Genomic DNA, 18,529 nt, shown 5'->3' with positions numbered 1-18,529 from the left:
ATACATCCAGAGCATCCCGGTCAGAGCTGGAAAATATACGTCCAGAGCATCCTGGTTAGAGCTGGAAATGTTCATCTGGAGCATCCCGGTCAGAGCTGGAAATGTTCGACCAGAGCTCTAGTAAAACCCACAAACTTCGGCCCATAATGTAATTTCGGATCAAATGTACGGACTTTTTTAAGCGAAAGAAACTCAGGGAAATCTCCTTCTAATGATGAGTATCCCACCCCTCTGGGAAATAAACCCAGAAGAGCAAATAATGTTCCCGTCGGGTTTAGATAGGCAAAAAAAATGATCTCAACCAAGAGAATATGACTTGCCAGAAAATATCCCACAAAACAGAAGCAAAAATTAGCACTAACTGTAGTAAGAAGAATAATCTATTGAAAGAAAATGCATAAATATTACCTTCCTCGGATTTCACGTCGGGAATATACACTATTGAAGCAGAACAGGATATAATTGTTCCCATGATTAGAACAAGATTCATAATCGCACAGATCCCAAGAAAAATTCAAAATCGCACAGGTCCCAATAATACTTCAAAAATCATGTGGATTCTTCCCAATCGCCTGATATGTGCCACCTTAACTATCATTTCTTCATGCAGAGCAGTCGGAAATCGGTCAGGTTCCCTGAAATCAAAATAAAATCTCCAGATGAAGAACACTAGGACATAAGAGATCGCATAGAAACACACTCAAAATCATGTAAATCTCACACATTAACTAGAAGAATCACATAACACGATTGGAACGATCAGATGCGGAAGCACACTCAAAGATCTAGTCTGAAACCCAACCTTTTGCCTAGATTCTCGCTAAAACATGCATATTTGTTGAAATTATGAAGAACAGTGCCCAGAAAATATCCCCAACTCACGCCTTAGCCCAGATTTCCCATAGACGGCGCCAGTTGATGAAGCATGAAATCAACCCTTAACTAATAAGCAATAGACGAGGCATGATTTACGTAGTTCGGTCATTAAGACTATCCACGGGTGATCTTCGAGTGTTTTAACTATACTTTGAGAGTGTAGGTCTTAATGACCGAAGATCACTCTCAAAGTATAGTAAAAACACTCGAAGATCACCCGTGGATGTAGGTCTTAATGACCGAACCACGTAAATCCTGCCTCGTCTATTGCTTATTAGTTAAGGGTTGATTTCATGCATCATCAACTATATATATATATATATATATATATATATATATATATATATATATATATATATATATGGGAGGGCTAGAATAAAAACACTCTTAAGTGTATAAAATATAAATGATTTTCAGCCCTTAGATCATCAAGATCTACGGTTGATTCGTAACCTTTTTGGATGAATTCGTGGTCCTGGGTTCGAATCCCAAAGGTAGCAAAAATTTATTTTTTCACAATTCGTAACCATGTTGGATGAATTCGTAACCCTGTTGGATAAAATTCGTACATTAAAAAACGTTTATATTTATATTTTAAGAAGTGTTTTTACTGTAGCCCTCCCCTATATATATATATATATAGGGGAAGGCTAAAATAAAAATCAAAGTTAGACTATAAAATAGGAATCATTTTCAGCCCTTGGATCATCAAGATCTACGGTTAATTCATCACCTTGTTGGAATAATTCATGGTCCTGAGTTCGAATCCCATAGGTAGCAAAAAAATTAATTTTCGTAATTCATACATTTACACAGCGGATTCATGGGTGTTCTACATATAATTCATACATTTTAATTAGTTTATAGTTTATAGTTTAAGAGGAGTTTTCTGAATAGCCCTCCCCTATATATATATATATATATATATATATATAGAGGAAAGATCAAATGAAAACTGTAACTTATGTGTTAACTAGAAACCAATATGAGCCCTTCATTTTTAAATATCTACGAACAAGATTAATTGTTGATTTTTAACGTCTATAAGTTAATAATCAATTAAATATTGTGAAACCAATTAACCGTACCCCTTATTTAGTGGGATCCATCATATCTTAATATTAGTTTAATAATATTAATTATGTTAAACATATTCTCTCTCTCTAATTTGTTTCATATTTACGTTATTTTTGTTAGTTTAAATCTCATTACTTTCATTTGATTATGCTTTTGGCAATGTGAACTTAAAAATAAATACTATCTAGAGAATTAGAAAGTATTTAGCACTGAATTGTGTCATAATTAGCAATTAAAAATCAATAACTAGCATTTAGTTTTAAAATAATTATTCATTGCTCCAAAGTGTAGATTAGTTTAAAAGTAATTTATTTTTCGTCGGATTTTGGTGGTGGAGCTCGTATGGTACTGACCTTCTTGGACTCAGATGACGTTTTTTCTTTGGTTTTGGTTGGGCACGATCTATTTCCATCGGGTAGCCTCGACACTTTAGAGAAATGAATAATTACTTTTAAATTAATTGCTAATTATCTATTTTTTAATTGTTAATTACATTACAATTTAGTGCTAAATATTTTCTAATTCTTATTAACAATTTTAAATTATATAGTAAGATTTTAATATTGTATTTATGGAAATCTAAAATGTTATACTATGGTTAAACAAGCATTTCAGCTCTCTCTCCCAAGAGCTTACAAAATTTTTTTAATTCATTAAATTGAGAAAATAATAATGATATTTATAACTCCATCCTAATTTCTTGTATTTTCCGATGTAGATGTTGACGCTTATTCAATTCGAGACTAATTACCAAAGCTCGACTACAATATTTACGCAGTTGGGAATTTCAATTACTAATGAATTTCCATCATTGAATTCGTGTCTAATTTCCATCACTAATGAATGTAACTTCACATTGAATGAACTCATCCAAATTAATTTTTTAATCCTCTAATTAAAATTAGATAAAATTTTACTCTAAGATCTTAAGTTGGTTATTGCTAGCAGCTTGATATTTATATATTAATCTAAATGCTTATTACCTGATTTTTAATTGCTAATTACATATTAATCTAAATGCTAATTACCTGATTTTTAATTGCTAATTATATATTAATCCAAATGCTAATTACCTTATTTTTAATTGCGAATTACATCCCAATTTAGTGCTAAATATTTTCAACCTCTTTTAATTTAATTATTTTCATTCGTAAATTATATGGGGATAGTATATGAAATCCCGTGGTAATTGGAAGATTTGATTTGCTAAAATCAAATCGTTATTCCCTTTATTGGTAGATGTCCTTTTCTCCCGATTTTTAGCAATTTAAAAGGGTATAATTCATGAAAATCACTTCTTAATCTGATCCGTCCAATTAAAATAAATCAAGGATCTAAAATGGTTCCTAGTTAACACATAAGGGTTGGTTTCTATTATAACCCCTCCCTATATATATATATATATATATATATAAATAAGTAGAGAACGAAGAACAATGAATAAATCTTTTAATGTAACGAATATATCGCATAACTAATGAATATGTGTATTCAGTAAAAATACAGAAAAAAATATATAATCTCGCTCTGTCATGATTCGAACCCAAGCCAAAACTTATTCATAAGATACATTGATTTATTCATCGAAATTATAGACTTATTCGTAACTTTATATTTGTTCTCCGTTCTCTACTTAATTTGCAGTTCTCTACAGATCTTCTCCCTATATATACTCAAATTCTTCGTAATTATTCATAATTTCTTTGGAGACTACAATAGGCTCAATCTCACACAAATTTTTTCTCATATTAAAAAAGTTTTACTTATAGAAAATATTCAAATTTTATTAAGTATGTGATATACATGTACATATATACATAATCCAAATTGAAAAATTAACGGATATCATGATAATAATATATAAGTATGTTGATTTTTAAATTGAAATATGTTTTATAGTGACTGGGGTGTTTAAATAAAAAAATCTTATAAAATAATATTACAATTATGCCTGATGATTAGCTCGTTAATCTTCACATTTCACACCTAATGATAAGTATCAAAATTCCTATGATTTTATTCTTAAAAACAATCCTAACACTAAAACAAGGAGTCACCTAAGTTATAAAGTGAGACATTGTGAAAGTGGCGATTTTTTTTTATATATATAATTATGAAATAATTAAACGAAATATAAGAGGTTTACTAAGTTCAATGAATTCACTTAATTGCATAGATTTAAGGAGATGAAACATTTAATTTTATGTTCATGTATTTAATTTATGGCCTAGAAAAATGAAAAGACATTGAATTTATATTCATAATATATTAAATTTAGTATTTTAAAATAATAAACTTTAATAAGGGAAGGACGTGTTTGGTGTCTTGGGTTAGATATAGCAATATTGATTAGATCCAGTTAGATAAGCTAGTTAAACAAAGATTAATTAGTATTGATTTTGTGTTTGACTCGTAAAATTAATTACCGCGTTTAACCAGTTTTCTGTTTGGTACTCAATGTTAAAATTAGATAACAATATATCTTACCCATTATATCCCCAAAATAATTTTGTAATGACAGAAATACCCTCATCATTTTCATTAGTCTACAGCTTCGGTTGCAGTGTTTCTTAACCCACCAACTGTTTGTTTTAATGCCTGAATGGTTGCTCTTGGCAGAAGATCGTAAGGCACCTCCCAATTCCAGTTTTAACACACAAACATTCAGCACAGTAGGAATAAAAAACTACCCCATCACCATTGCGCTACTTATGTGGACTGAACGAGGCACAAGAACTGTCCTAAAAAACCTCCCAAATTCAACAAAATTACCACAACTTGCATTTCGCCTCCACTTCATCTTCCTTTCACATTCAACAAAAAGATACCCTTTTTATTTTCTAGGTTTCAAGAATATAACCCAGCTGAGAGATTGATGTCCGAAAACACGCTTCTGCGCTAAGAATATTTTTTGAAAACAGATAGATATTTGAAACCCCAAGAAGCCGATTGAAGAACAAATTCGATGGAAACTACGAAATCGAAATTAAAAACCAACATATATGCGAAACTCTAGATCTATGGGGATATCAGATGAAATTACACACAAGCTGGATTCAGATGAAAATTTTCGAAAAAACAAAATTTACGCACCAGAGTGGCAAATCAATGGGGATATCATTTTATTCCTCCCAATTCGAACATTACCTAAGACTTTCTTCATCGCAGAGACGACGCGCAGACAGAAGGAAAAGAAAATGGGAGGGGCAATGACCTTATTTCGAGCTTTGAATTAATTTTCAAGAGGGGCAATTAAGTCAAGTCCAAAATAAAACCAGAGTACTGTTCAACCTTGGAAACGGTAACTGAGGGGGGGCGCCGGTTGTGTAAGCGTGATTAAACAGTGATTTTGGACCAGGCCGTGCCTCATTTCCGGGCTCGGCGTGATGCGTATCCCAAATACCAAACACACGTTTAATCCAGTATACCTATACTAATACGCCTTAAACCAAGCTACCAAACGCGGCCTTAAGGTACAACATATTTTTAGTAAAAAAAATATGACTTTTGTACCCCTACTGATCCGGATCAATTTGATTCGTAGGGATTTATCCTTTGAGTAATTATTTCTCACTCAATGGAAATTGATTTTGAGTAAGTAAATATACTACAATCATCTACTCAAAATGTAAATCGATCATGTACCATTTAATTTCGCTAAATTAAATATTTTCGATACTTAAAAATTAGTCAAATATTATTCAATTTAATAACCAATTTCCTACATAAATCAATTATGAATCTCATTCATTCATGAGAATCATGAGTTGTTCTGTTTTATTAGATGTTTCAATCAAACGAGCTTTCTCGCTCTCATCTAAAATATTAATCGTAAATATGACGGTGACATTCAATAATTATAAATAATTAATTACTTCCAGCTCAGCTCCCAGTTGTATTATTATTTTAATAGTTTGGAAGCCTCATATCTACATAAACATCATAACGACTTATATTAGTCTCAGCTAATGACAAGTAACCATCTTAAGTTAAAAGAAATCAAACGGAGTGGTGCCCAAGAATTAAAAAATAGTACAACCTAAACAGTTGGCAAACCTAATCATCATCTTATCATTAGCTCCGATCCATATAGTTTTATATTAGTTCGTCAACTTAACATATATAATAATATATGTATGGCTATCATATCTCATTAGTTGGTCTCATGTCTAACATGTAAGAAAAGACGAGCCCAAATACTAGTGAACACTTGACTTGGATAAATTTGATGGGTTTTCGTACTGTCAAAACAACATAGCAGTACTAAAAGTGATATATTATCTGAAGTGACAATACATAGTAGTAGCATTTTTGATAAAATAAATAAGTTTTGTATCACACCCCATAAATAAATAAGTTTTGTAGCACATTTGACCTAAAGTACATAAGTACAAGTCAATAAAGTGAATGATAGTGACATATTACTTATTTTTGTTTTAAAAATAACCAAATAAAACCAAAATCTGATTCTCTCTCTATTCACGTTAAAATTAAAGATACAAGATATAATATCATATCATCAAACTCAATATATATTATAACGAATTAATCAACCTACTTACAAATCGACAATAAAGCTAGTATAAACTAGATTAAATAAGCAAACAAATGAAAATGCAATTCTCTCTCTCTCTCTCTCTGATTTAAAAATAAGCAAAATCTGATTCTCTCTCTCTATTCACGTTTATGGCGTGATTTTATGTGATATTATGGTTGTTGGGTGCATTTACACCAACTCAAACACTTGTTAAGGAAACAACCTTAAATTCACGAAATTAAATGCTCCGTACACGGTTGCTGTGGGTAGTTAATGAAGGATACCAACCAAATGTTCATTCATCAGACATTTGAACAAGAAAGAAGAAGAAAATCCTCTCAATACACATACACGACTCATACACGGTTGCTCAAAAATTCAAAAAAAAATCATCTAAAGGCTTGTATTACATAAGGTATGTGAAATACATATTTTTTTTTTAAATTTCGACTGTACACGGTTGGTGTTCTAGAGTACACGGTTGTACACGGTTTGAGTTTTAGTGATTTTTTGTTGTTTATTTCAATAATTATGTTATATATATGACTTATTACATGTTTTGGACTAAAAAAACGGCATAAAAAAACACTCTGTACGCAAATTACCTTATTTTTGAACCCTTAGTGTTCTGCTGTACACGGTTAGGGTTTCCGTGTACACGGTTGTGTACACGGTTGTACACGGTGGTCGAATTTGCTGTACACGGTTGGGTTGAATATGATTTTGATGTTATTTTTAGCATGTTTGTATATTCAGTTGATGTATTGGGGTACACGGTTTCCTGTTTGTGTATTTAAATGTTGTATTTTTGTCGTTTTGAAGCAGATGTCGTTTCAAGCAATCGTTATACGGCACAGTGGTCAGTGGAAATTAACCGAGTATGAAGGAGGCGATGAGGTTGTCGTGTACATGTCTAAGGAAGACCTTTGTCATGCGAAGTTGATGCAAGAGGTGCACGATCAATTAAACGAGGATGGTCGATCCACTTATATGCTTTTCTACACATCGACCACGGACGAAGGGCGAAAAATAAAAGTGGCTTTGAAGACTGATTCGGATTTGAACCGGCTGATTTCCGAGCATAAGAAATATCCCGTTGTTTACGTGATCGAGAAGGGCAAACAATCTGCGGCTCCGGTTCCTCAGACTCAAGAGCGGGTATATTATGAGGGACATCGGTCTACTATGTTTCCTATTGAGACGGACATTGGAAGAAGTATCCCTACACACGATGATAGTAGGGACGATTCATCGTCGCAGGAGGAGGAAGACGAGTCCGAGTCTTCGGATGAGGAAAAAGAGGCGATACGACGCAGAGAGATATTGGATTCAGTGTCGACTGAACAGGAAGCGTGGAGACAGACAGGGCCTCAGAATTTCACATCGGATGATCAGCCCGATGTCGAGCCTCGTGTTGGAGTTCAGCAGCTTGAGGCACGTGACTGGGGGATTCCAGTCCTCGATTTTGACGATGCGCCGGCATTAGGTTGGGAGGATTCTAACGTATTGGAGAGCGGGATATTATCAGTGGGGGCTCTATTCCGGTCGAATGATGATTTGGCAATCGCTGTTGGCCTGTACCATATGGAGAATCACGTGGAGTACGCCGTGCATCGTTCCAATACGACCCGTTTGTGGTTTGTTTGCAAGCATGGCAACGGTTGTCCGTTCATGCTGCGAGCCGTTCAGAGTGCATCGATCTGGAGAGTGATCAAGGTGGTGATGGATCATACCTGCCACACGGATTTGAATCGCACTGCCCCGAGACAGATTCCGGCGAGGGTTGTTGGAAGATATTTTGCACGGAAATTGGTAGGCGAGGGTGTCGTTTTGAAGCCGAAGGAGATGATGTCAGAGATGCAGCGCTTATTCGGTATTGAGATCAATTACAGCTTCGCTCTCCGTGCAAGAAACATCGCGATTGAGATGACGTATGGTGATTTTGGGAACTCGTATCAGATGCTCCCATCGTATTTGTATATGCTGAGAATGAGTAATCCCGGCACATTATACGACCTTGAGATGAAGGATGATGGCAAGTTCCATCATATGTTTGTTGCACTTGGACAGAGCGTGACTGCCTTTGAGAAGTGTAGGAATATTAAATTGAATTAATACTCGATTGCCCGATGATCGTTTCTTGGATTATTATTAATTCATCATACAACGATTAATTCCTAACATGCTCCTATGAATTTAACAGCTGCACACAGGTGTTAGGAAAACTTACTTGAGAATCGGATGCACAGATGGTTGATGATCGCGTCGAATGATTCAGACTCCAGCTCTGATCTTCTCGACTGTATCCCGCTCAATTCCCAACGTTGGATGGACAACGAACTATGAGAACTCCCAAGACGGAAAAGCCAATCACGTTCTGCGCCCCCTCTCTGCTCTCAAAACCCTAATTTTTGATCAGTGTATTTTCCTGAGAGCTGACAGCTGTATTTAATAATACAGAAAGAAGAGTGGGGCGCCAGTTTTAGGGTGTAGGCGTTTTTCTGCCCTACTTGGGCTAGGAGACATTGGGCCAGCCCAGGGACCAGATACAAGGAATAAAGATGGGCCTCAAATAAATTAATTTATCTATGGTCAGCCCAGACCATAATTAATTTATAAATATCAGTTCATTCCACTAGAGAACCGATACTGGCTTACCCCTTTATTGCCGGTGATGAGTCGGGGCTTGTATTTAGACTTATTAAATCTCCGTATTTAAAATATCCGACATCCATTAATTAATTAGAGCTCTGACAGCTTAAATTAATTAATCTCTTAATAATTCCTTAAGCAGTACCACTCAATCTTTATTATTACGCCTGAACTTAATCAACCTGCAGGGTTTAGCGTAATAAACCTTATTGAGCTCCTTAAGGGGATGTCATTATCCTATACCGGATACGGGTACTAATACAGATAATCAAATATCATATATTAACCGCTATCACCCAAGATACAGAGTACTCGAGTTAGTATTTAACTCTCGCCCATAGTAAGTCAAAGTGATATACGAATTAACATATATATATCTGAATACTTATTAGTATTAAGATTTATGAGTCACCGAGATCTTGATTCTTCACTTAAGTCAGATAGAAGAATACATCTCAACTGTTGGTCCTATCAATACGTAATGACGTACCAGTATAGACAAGTAGCCAAGACAAACTACTTCCATCTATACTGCAGCCTAAACCAATAACTTGTCCTAGAGTTATTTCGGCTGTGATCATATTATATCTCTTAAGGTTATTCCAATAATATGGTCTTCTGTGATCTACAACACACCATATAATCTACTTATACAGAGATAAAGAACATACATATGCAATCATGAACACAATCAGATAGGAGATAAGAATAGTGAATAACAGGAATCATTGTATACAAGCATAAGGTTCTTGCTTTCAGTATACAAATCCAACAATCTCCCACTTATACTAAAGCAAAACTTTTAGTATACAATGTGTCTAAATACTAGCTATTACAAAACTTCACTTCATCTCTCCCACTTATACTGAAAGTTTTTTCTCTAAGTGGGTGGCATCAACCGCAATCCCATCCCTCGAGCATGCTTCTCATAGGTCTTTTGCGGTAAGCTTTTCGTGAAAGGATCAGCTAGGTTCTCCAATGTATCAATCTTTTCTACTAGCACATCTCCTCTGTTTACGATTTCTCGTATGATGTGGTACTTTCTCTCTATGTGTTTTGACGCCTTGTGGCTCCTGGGTTCCTTAGAATTTGCCACTGCACCCGAGTTATCACAATAAATTATGATACTCTTAGGCAAATTAGGGACCACTCCTAGATCCAAGAGGTAGTTCCGGAACCATACAGCCTCCTTAGCAGCTTCCGAAGCAGCTACATACTCGGCTTCCATGGTGGAGTCTGCAATGCACTTCTGCTTTGCACTCCGCCATGATACGGCTCCACCTCCCAAGGTAAACACATAACCAGAGGTAGATCTCTTCTCATCCCGGTTAGCCTGGAAATCCGAATCGGTGTAACCCAAAGGAAATAGACTGTCTGACTGGTAAACTAGCCTATAATCTCGAGTCCGTTTCAGGTACTTGAGAATATGCTTTACCGCAGTCCAGTGTCCTGGTCCAGGGTTCGACTGATATCTTGCAATCATGCCAACGACATAGCAAATATCAGGTCTCGTGCATAGCATCGCATACATGAGGCTACCTACGGCGGAAGCATAGGGTATCTTCCTCATCTCCTCAACCTCACTAGGCGTCTTAGGACACATGTCCTTAGACAGAGGAATGCCATGTCTAAAAGGTAGCAAGCCTTTCTTGGCATTTTGCATGCTAAAACGAGCAATCACAGTATCAATGTAAGACGCTTGAGATAAGCTCAACATCCTTTTCTGGCGATCACGAACGACCTTGATCCCCAGGATGTACGCTGCATCTCCTAAGTCTTTCATTTGAAATTGTTCGGATAACCACTTCTTTATGTCCGATAATAGCTCAACATTGTTGCCAATGAGGAGGATATCATCTACATAAAGTGCAAGGAAAACCACGTCACCATTGGCATCTAAACGGTACACGCAACTTTCGTTCTCACAACGAGTAAATCCATAGGATTTAATGACCTCGTCAAAACGTTTGTTCCATGACCTCGAAGCTTGCTTAAGCCCATAAATGGACTTCTTAAGCTTCCACACAAGATGCTCTTCGCCCTTCTTCACAAACCCTTCAGGTTGCTGCATATAGATGTCCCTTCCTTCCTCAAGGAAACCGTTTAGGAAAGCGGTCTTGACATCCATTTGCCAAATCTCAAGGTTCATGTGGGCTGCTATGGCAAGGAGTATTCGGATAGACTTGAGCATGGCAACCGGCGAAAAGGTCTCATCATAATCTATACCATGTTCCTGGGTATAACCTTTCGCCACCAGTCTAGCTTTAAAAGCTGCGACTTCGCCATCCGAATCTCTCTTTCTCTTGTATACCCACCTACTACCTATAGCTAAAAAGCCATCTGGTAGTTCGGTCTTCTCGTATACATCCATAGCACCCATGGATTCTATCTCAGAAACCATGGCCTCGTACCAAGAATCTACATCTTGATCTTTCATCGCTTGTCTATAGTTATCAGGGTCGACATCCTTTTGTTCATCAACAGGGAGTAGATCCGAAGATTCTCCCAAGAACATAAATCGATCGGGTTGAACTACAACCCTCCCACTACGACGAAGCGGTGGTGGTACAGCTGTGACAATGGTTCGTGCAGTGTCTTGTGGTGCATTCACTTGCACACTTGGCTGGGGTGATGGAATCGCCTGTCCATTGCCTTCGATTTCTTGAAGGACAATCTCGGACTTAGACTTGTGTTTATCTATATAATCCTGTTCCAAGAATCGTGCGTTGGTGCTAACAACCACTTTCTGATCCTTAGGATTATAGAAATAACCACCTTTCGTTCCCTTAGGATATCCTACAAACAGCATTACTTCACATCTAGGTTCCAATTTCTTCGCCTCCTTCTCTAGCACGTATGCAGGACAACCCCATATCTTTATATGGCTTAAGTTGGGCTGGCGCCCAGACCATAACTCGATAGGAGCTTTAGGAACCGATTTGGACGGTACTAGATTCAGCAAGTAGGCCGCTGTTTCCAAGGCATATCCCCAAAACGAAATAGGTAATGATGCATAACTCATCATTGATCTTACCATTTCCAAAAGAGTTCTATTTCTTCTCTCTGCTACACCATTCTGTTGGGGAGTACCCGGTGCAGTCAATTGGGATGTAATCCCTGAATCTGACAAGTATTGCAAGAACTCGTTCCCGAGGTATTCGCCACCGCGATCAGACCGCAATGACTTGATAGATTTACCCAATCTCTTCTCCACTTCCGCCTTGAATTCTTTGAATTTCTCAAAGCATTCAGACTTGCGTTGAAGTAGGTAAATATACCCATATCTTGAGTAATCGTCAATAAAAGTGACGAAGTACTCATACCCTCCACGAGCCTTTGTGGACATCGGTCCACACAAGTCAGAGTGAATCAATTCTAACACATGCGAGGCCCTATTCCCCTTTGCCTTAAAAGGCCTTGCCGTCATCTTTCCTTCTATACAGGATTCGCAGGTTCTAAATGGAACAGCTTGAAAGTCTTTCAAGACTCCATTTGAAACGAGCCTTTGGATCCTATTTAGATTGATGTGGCCTAACCTTAGGTGCCACGCATGTGTATATTGTTCATGAGAATAATACTTCCTCTTATTTGGATTTGGAAGAATTTGTGATGTAGATGCAACATGGACAGAGTTATTCATTGGACATGTAATAGTATAGAGAGAGTTGTTCAAAATTCCAGAACAAATAATCTTGTTATCTCTCATGATAGAGACACCCCCATCAAAAGTAACAGAATATCCATTCAAAAACAACTTTGAAACAGAAATTATGTTCCGCCGAAACTCCGGCACATATAAAATATCTCTCAAAACTAAAATGTCATCACCAAAACATAAAGATAAATCTCCAATAGCAAGAGCTGCGACCTTCGACGCATTGCCCATGGAGATGGTGATCTCATCACTTGCCAGTTCCCTTGTTGGCTTGAAGCCCTGCAAGGTGTAACAAACATGGTCAGTTGCCCCCGTATCCACTACCCATGAATGAGTAGAAAACGAAGCTAAACATGTTTCAGTTACTAAAACTTGTGACGTACCTTGTCCCTTTGCCTTGAGCACTGGACAATCTTTCTTCCAATGCCCAACCTTGCCGCATTTGAAGCACTTTCCCTTGCCCGTTGGCTTCTTCACGCCGCCGGTAGGGCCATCTGTTTTGGCTTTACCGCTCCCACTAGCCTCATGGTCATGCTTGCCCTTTGGAACTTTCCACTTCTTTTTCCCGCCTTTCGACGAAGAAGCAGATCCCTTGGCAGCAACAAGGACCTCTTTCCCATTGCGCGTGCCCATGACTCCCTCTGCCGTAACTAGAGCATTCAATAACTCATTAAGAGTATAGTTGGCCTTGCTCATAACGACGTTGAGACGGAAGTTCTCATAGGATTTGGGGAGAGTGTTGAGGATGATATCGACCTTGGCTTCGCCTTCGATACCCCCTCCTAGCAGATCAAGCCTGTCAAACAAATTTGTCATATGCATGACATGATCGTGCACAGGACTGCCCTCGCTCATCTTACAAGACAAGATTTCTCTCATCAAGTTAAAGCGAGCAGACCTCTCGGACTCCCCATAAACCTCCTTGAGGTTTAACATGATGGTTGCCGCGTCATCCATGACCTGATGCTGGAGTTGCAAAGTTTGCGACATAGTCATCATAATATAGCACTTGGCCATATTATTCGACTTATGCCACCTTTTATGCGCCTCACGTTCCGCATCAGTCGACTCATCAGTTAAGGCCGCGGGACGTGGAGTGGTAAGCACAAAACTGTGCTCGTCAGCGTCAAGTATGTACATAATATGGCGTTTCCATTCGGTATAATTAGGACCGATGAGAGGATTGTTTGCTAGAATGTTAATAATCGGAGACATAGACATATCTGAAAGTAAACAAATAAACATGTAAGAACATGAAACGCATATAGTTCGTAACAATAATATTGTAACCTTTTGATAAACCAATATTAGTGAAACCTCCAACGGCTCAAAGAATTCCACATGTAAGCCACGTTCGTGTGGACGTTTACACATGAATTCCTCAACCAGACTATTTACCTAGTCGTTTAATTTCTATCCATGTCAACTTAACCTTTTGACAAAAGAAATTAATAGTTGGACTTATAACTAGACCATATCATATTCAAGAAGGGACTCCGTTGGGGAGTTGTACATTGTACTTGAAATGATATCTAAACAATAACCACAATTTAACCTTGACAATTAAATTCTCGAAATTAGCATACTCACTAGGACCATACCGCTTTCAATTTAATCTCTTGGTTATCTTATTTAAATTCCATCCTCTAAAGTACTCATGAGAATTATACGAGTAAGCCACGTTCGTGTGGACGTTTACCGCATAGCTCCCACTACTTAAATGGATTTAAATATTTTTAATAGAAACCTCAACTTGACAAACTCGTGAAATTAAATACAAAGTAAGTCACGTTCGTGTGGACGTTTACTCATATTCTCAATCACTTTGTCTTGAGGCCACATGTGGAGGTCTTATAATAATTTTTAAATGCTTTAAAAATTATTAAAACTGTTTAGTCTTTTTCTTTCAAAAGGTTTGTTCATGCTCAAGCACATAAACCTAAACATGCTTCTCTAGAACGCAACATGTAAATCATGCTCGCAGAATTCTAAAACATGCTTAAGAAAACGACAAACCTACTAGCATGCTCGTCTAAGCGCAATTAATAAACAAATATTAATAAACAAAGACGGGCAAAAGCAGGTAAAGAGCATAAGGGATTAACAACCACGACATGCAAAGAACATAATTAAATAATTAAAAAATTCTTCGTGACCCATTCGTGGAAACCCAACATCTATTCTATTTTAAAAGAAAATAAAATAAATAAAAATGGACAAAAAAATGCCCAAAACCGCCTAAACAGGCTGAAAAAAAAAACGAACCAGCCCTTGCTTAGGCCCAAAACACGCGGCCCAGCCGCACAGGCCCGTCCAGCAGCTGCCAAAACCGTGATTGGGCCAAAAAAAAAACACCCAGCGCACAGGCCCAGCCCGGGCAATAGGCCCAAACTCGCGGTCAAACCCAGACCCGCAGTCAACAGGTCCTACCCGTGAACAGTACCCGGATCCGCGCCTCGGATCCGGTTCTTCACCCTTCTGACCCGCGACCTGCTAGGGCTTTTGAAGAACTTTCGCGCCGCCTAGGCTTTTCGGCTGCCAAGAGCGGCGCCGCTGGCAGCTTCTCAGATCACCCACACGCAATGACGCCGCCGCACGCCGCCTCCGCCCTGGGAAACAGCCGCCAGCGAGATTGGGGTGGAGATGGAGCGCGATTAAATCGCAGCTGCTCTCTTGCCGGCGACGTCTTCAGCCATCGCTGCTGCTCCGGTGAGCTTCCACCCGACACCAGCGTTGCAGCGCCGCGACTTCCCTCTGTCGCCGCACCCTCCGTCCGCACGCTCTGGCAGTCGAGCCAGTAAGGAACGCCGGAGCGCCCCCAACCGCAGACGCCGAGAACGATTCTGCTAGCACCAGACACGGCGGCGCCCACCAGCGGCGCGGCAGCGACAGCCTGATTCCGGTGTCGGGCTCCCGCTGGTCGCCCGGAAAGTTTGAATCGGCAAATAGCCTTATTCCCGTTCTTCGTGTTCTTCGTTTGTTCTCCATAATTACAGATTACAACAGAAAAATGAATACAATTCGAAAATCTAATCTAACCACGGATTTTCTCGTGGTGGAAAAACAATTACAACGTCAAACCGACGTATCCCACGAATCAACGAGCCACGAAGAACAACAGCAGTTAAAAACAACGCACATTATTAATCGTACACAAATTAATAATAGAGCCAAGAAATTAATCCTGGGCTCTGATACCAATTGTAGGAATATTAAATTGAATTAATACTCGATTGCCCGATGATCGTTTCTTGGATTATTATTAATTCATCATACAACGATTAATTCCTAACATGCTCCTATGAATTTAACAGCTGCACACAGGTGTTAGGAAAACTTACTTGAGAATCGGATGCACAGATGGTTGATGATCGCGTCGAATGATTCAGACTCCAGCTCTGATCTTCTCGACTGTATCCCGCTCAATTCCCAACGTTGGATGGACAACGAACTATGAGAACTCCCAAGACAGAAAAGCCAATCACGTTCTGCGCCCCCTCTCTGCTCTCAAAACCCTAATTTTTGATCAGTGTATTTTCCTGAGAGCTGACAGCTGTATTTAATAATACAGAAAGAAGAGTGGGGCGCCAGTTTTAGGGTGTAGGCGTTTTTCTGCCCTACTTGGGCTAGGAGACATTGGGCCAGCCCAGGGACCAGATACAAGGAATAAAGATGGGCCTCAAATAAATTAATTTATCTATGGTCAGCCCAGACCATAATTAATTTATAAATATCAGTTCATTCCACTAGAGAACCGATACTGGCTTACCCCTTTATTGCCGGTGATGAGTCGGGGCTTGTATTTAGACTTATTAAATCTCCGTATTTAAAATATCCGACATCCATTAATTAATTAGAGCTCTGACAGCTTAAATTAATTAATCTCTTAATAATTCCTTAAGCAGTACCACTCAATCTTTATTATTACGCCTGAACTTAATCAACCTGCAGGGTTTAGCGTAATAAACCTTATTGAGCTCCTTAAGGGGATGTCATTATCCTATACCGGATACGGGTACTAATACAGATAATCAAATATCATATATTAACCGCTATCACCCAAGATACAGAGTACTCGAGTTAGTATTTAACTCTCGCCCATAGTAAGTCAAAGTGATATACGAATTAACATATATATATCTGAATACTTATTAGTATTAAGATTTATGAGTCACCGAGATCTTGATTCTTCACTTAAGTCAGATAGAAGAATACATCTCAACTGTTGGTCCTATCAATACGTAATGACGTACCAGTATAGACAAGTAGCCAAGACAAACTACTTCCATCTATACTGCAGCCTAAACCAATAACTTGTCCTAGAGTTATTTCGGCTGTGATCATATTATATCTCTTAAGGTTATTCCAATAATATGGTCTTCTGTGATCTACAACACACCATATAATCTACTTATACAAAGATAAAGAACATACATATGCAATCATGAACACAATCAGATAGGAGATAAGAATAGTGAATAACAGGAATCATTGTATACAAGCATAAGGTTCTTGCTTTCAGTATACAAATCCAACAAGAAGGGTTACTTGAGGCCGGTCATCGTCGTAGACGGGACCCATCTGAAGGGAAGGAACGGCGGCATTTTGTTCGTCGCTGTTACAAAGGATGGGAACGAAGTAATATTTCCTCTCGCAGTTGGGCTTGGTCCTATCGAGAACGACGAGTCTTGGACTTGGTTCTTCCACCGACTGCGGACTTGCTTTGGTCAGCCGGATGATCTCTTGATTGTGTCTGATCAGCACAAGAGCATCAGAAATGCTGTGGAGTGTGTCTACCCGAACGTCCCTCACGGGTTGTGCTATTACCATATCCAGAAGAATCTCGCGCATTATGGGCAGCATGTAGCTGCAGTCTTCAAAGCAGCGGCATATTCCTATCGATCAGACGATTTTCAAAGGAATTTTTCTGCGCTTCAATTACTAAAAGTCAACGCGCACACACGGCGATCAGCTTGTCGGGCACCACCCACTCCTCGTATCCGTGTCGACCCCGAATGTTGTCCCAATCTGGCTCATTCGGATGCAACGACCTGAACTCTCTCCAAAGGGTCTCCTACAATCACAGATTCATGATTAATTTATAGGTAGTTGTATATACATAAACATAAATTATTCTATCAAAAACTTACATAAAAATCCAAAAAAGCTATCGGCGTTCTAGCCCGTGTCACGCCTGCAACGAGCCTCGTATGCCCCCGATCTATCCACTGCTGATTTTGACGGAGCCGTCGGAGAGCCTTCAGATTCCAGAGGTCTAATATCTGCTTAAAAAATTCATGATTAATTATGTACAATGCAAATCTTAAGAAACACAGTAAAATCAAATTATTATACCTCCCCGTCCAACTCCTCGCGAGGATTCATAATCTTGTGGAATAGCTCCTGGGACATCACCCAACCCGTCTCCATCACTGTGACATAAGTACCCGGCGGCGATCTCATAAACGCCTTGAAGCCCCGCTTCTTCGCCTTCAGCAGCCCCTTACCATACGGCAAGGCCGGGTCAATAACCAATTGAGGCCTCTCTCTAGCACCCGCCTCCTCCTCTGACGAAGTCCAGGAAACATTCAGATCATCATCTACATCCCCCGCCTTAGGCGCAGGGGTCTCTGGACTATGGTGTCCAGCCGATGGCCCTGGGCGATCACTGTGACGTGAGGCGGATCGCCTCAAAGATGTCTGCCTCTCACCATGATGTGAGGCTGATCTCC

The 18,529-nt window shown here is 38.8% G+C and overlaps 1 protein-coding gene across 1 annotated transcript; it reads left to right on the top strand.

Annotated features, from left to right (window-relative positions):
* Nucleotides 1-6,744: 6,744 nt before the first annotated feature.
* On the top strand, nucleotides 6,745-8,605 carry LOC130994111 (uncharacterized). Its single transcript, XM_057919147.1, has 2 exons — nucleotides 6,745-6,905; nucleotides 7,316-8,605. Exon 2 carries the CDS (start codon nucleotides 7,316-7,318, stop codon nucleotides 8,603-8,605), a length of 1,290 nt encoding a protein of 429 aa, XP_057775130.1. The 5' UTR covers nucleotides 6,745-6,905.
* The last annotated feature ends 9,924 nt before the right edge of the window (nucleotides 8,606-18,529 follow it).

This window comes from Salvia miltiorrhiza, chromosome 7 (genome assembly GCF_028751815.1).
Source record: "Salvia miltiorrhiza cultivar Shanhuang (shh) chromosome 7, IMPLAD_Smil_shh, whole genome shotgun sequence".
Taxonomy (NCBI): Eukaryota; Viridiplantae; Streptophyta; class Magnoliopsida; order Lamiales; family Lamiaceae; genus Salvia; species Salvia miltiorrhiza.
Note: the sequence above shows the minus strand (reverse complement) of the source record. Positions and strands in the feature narration are given on the sequence as shown.

Bases quoted from the DNA above. Each gene is read 5' to 3' on its own strand.
- LOC130994111 (XM_057919147.1), top strand. From the start codon at position 7,316: ATGTCGTTTCAAGCAATCGTTATACGGCACAGTGGTCAGTGGAAATTA.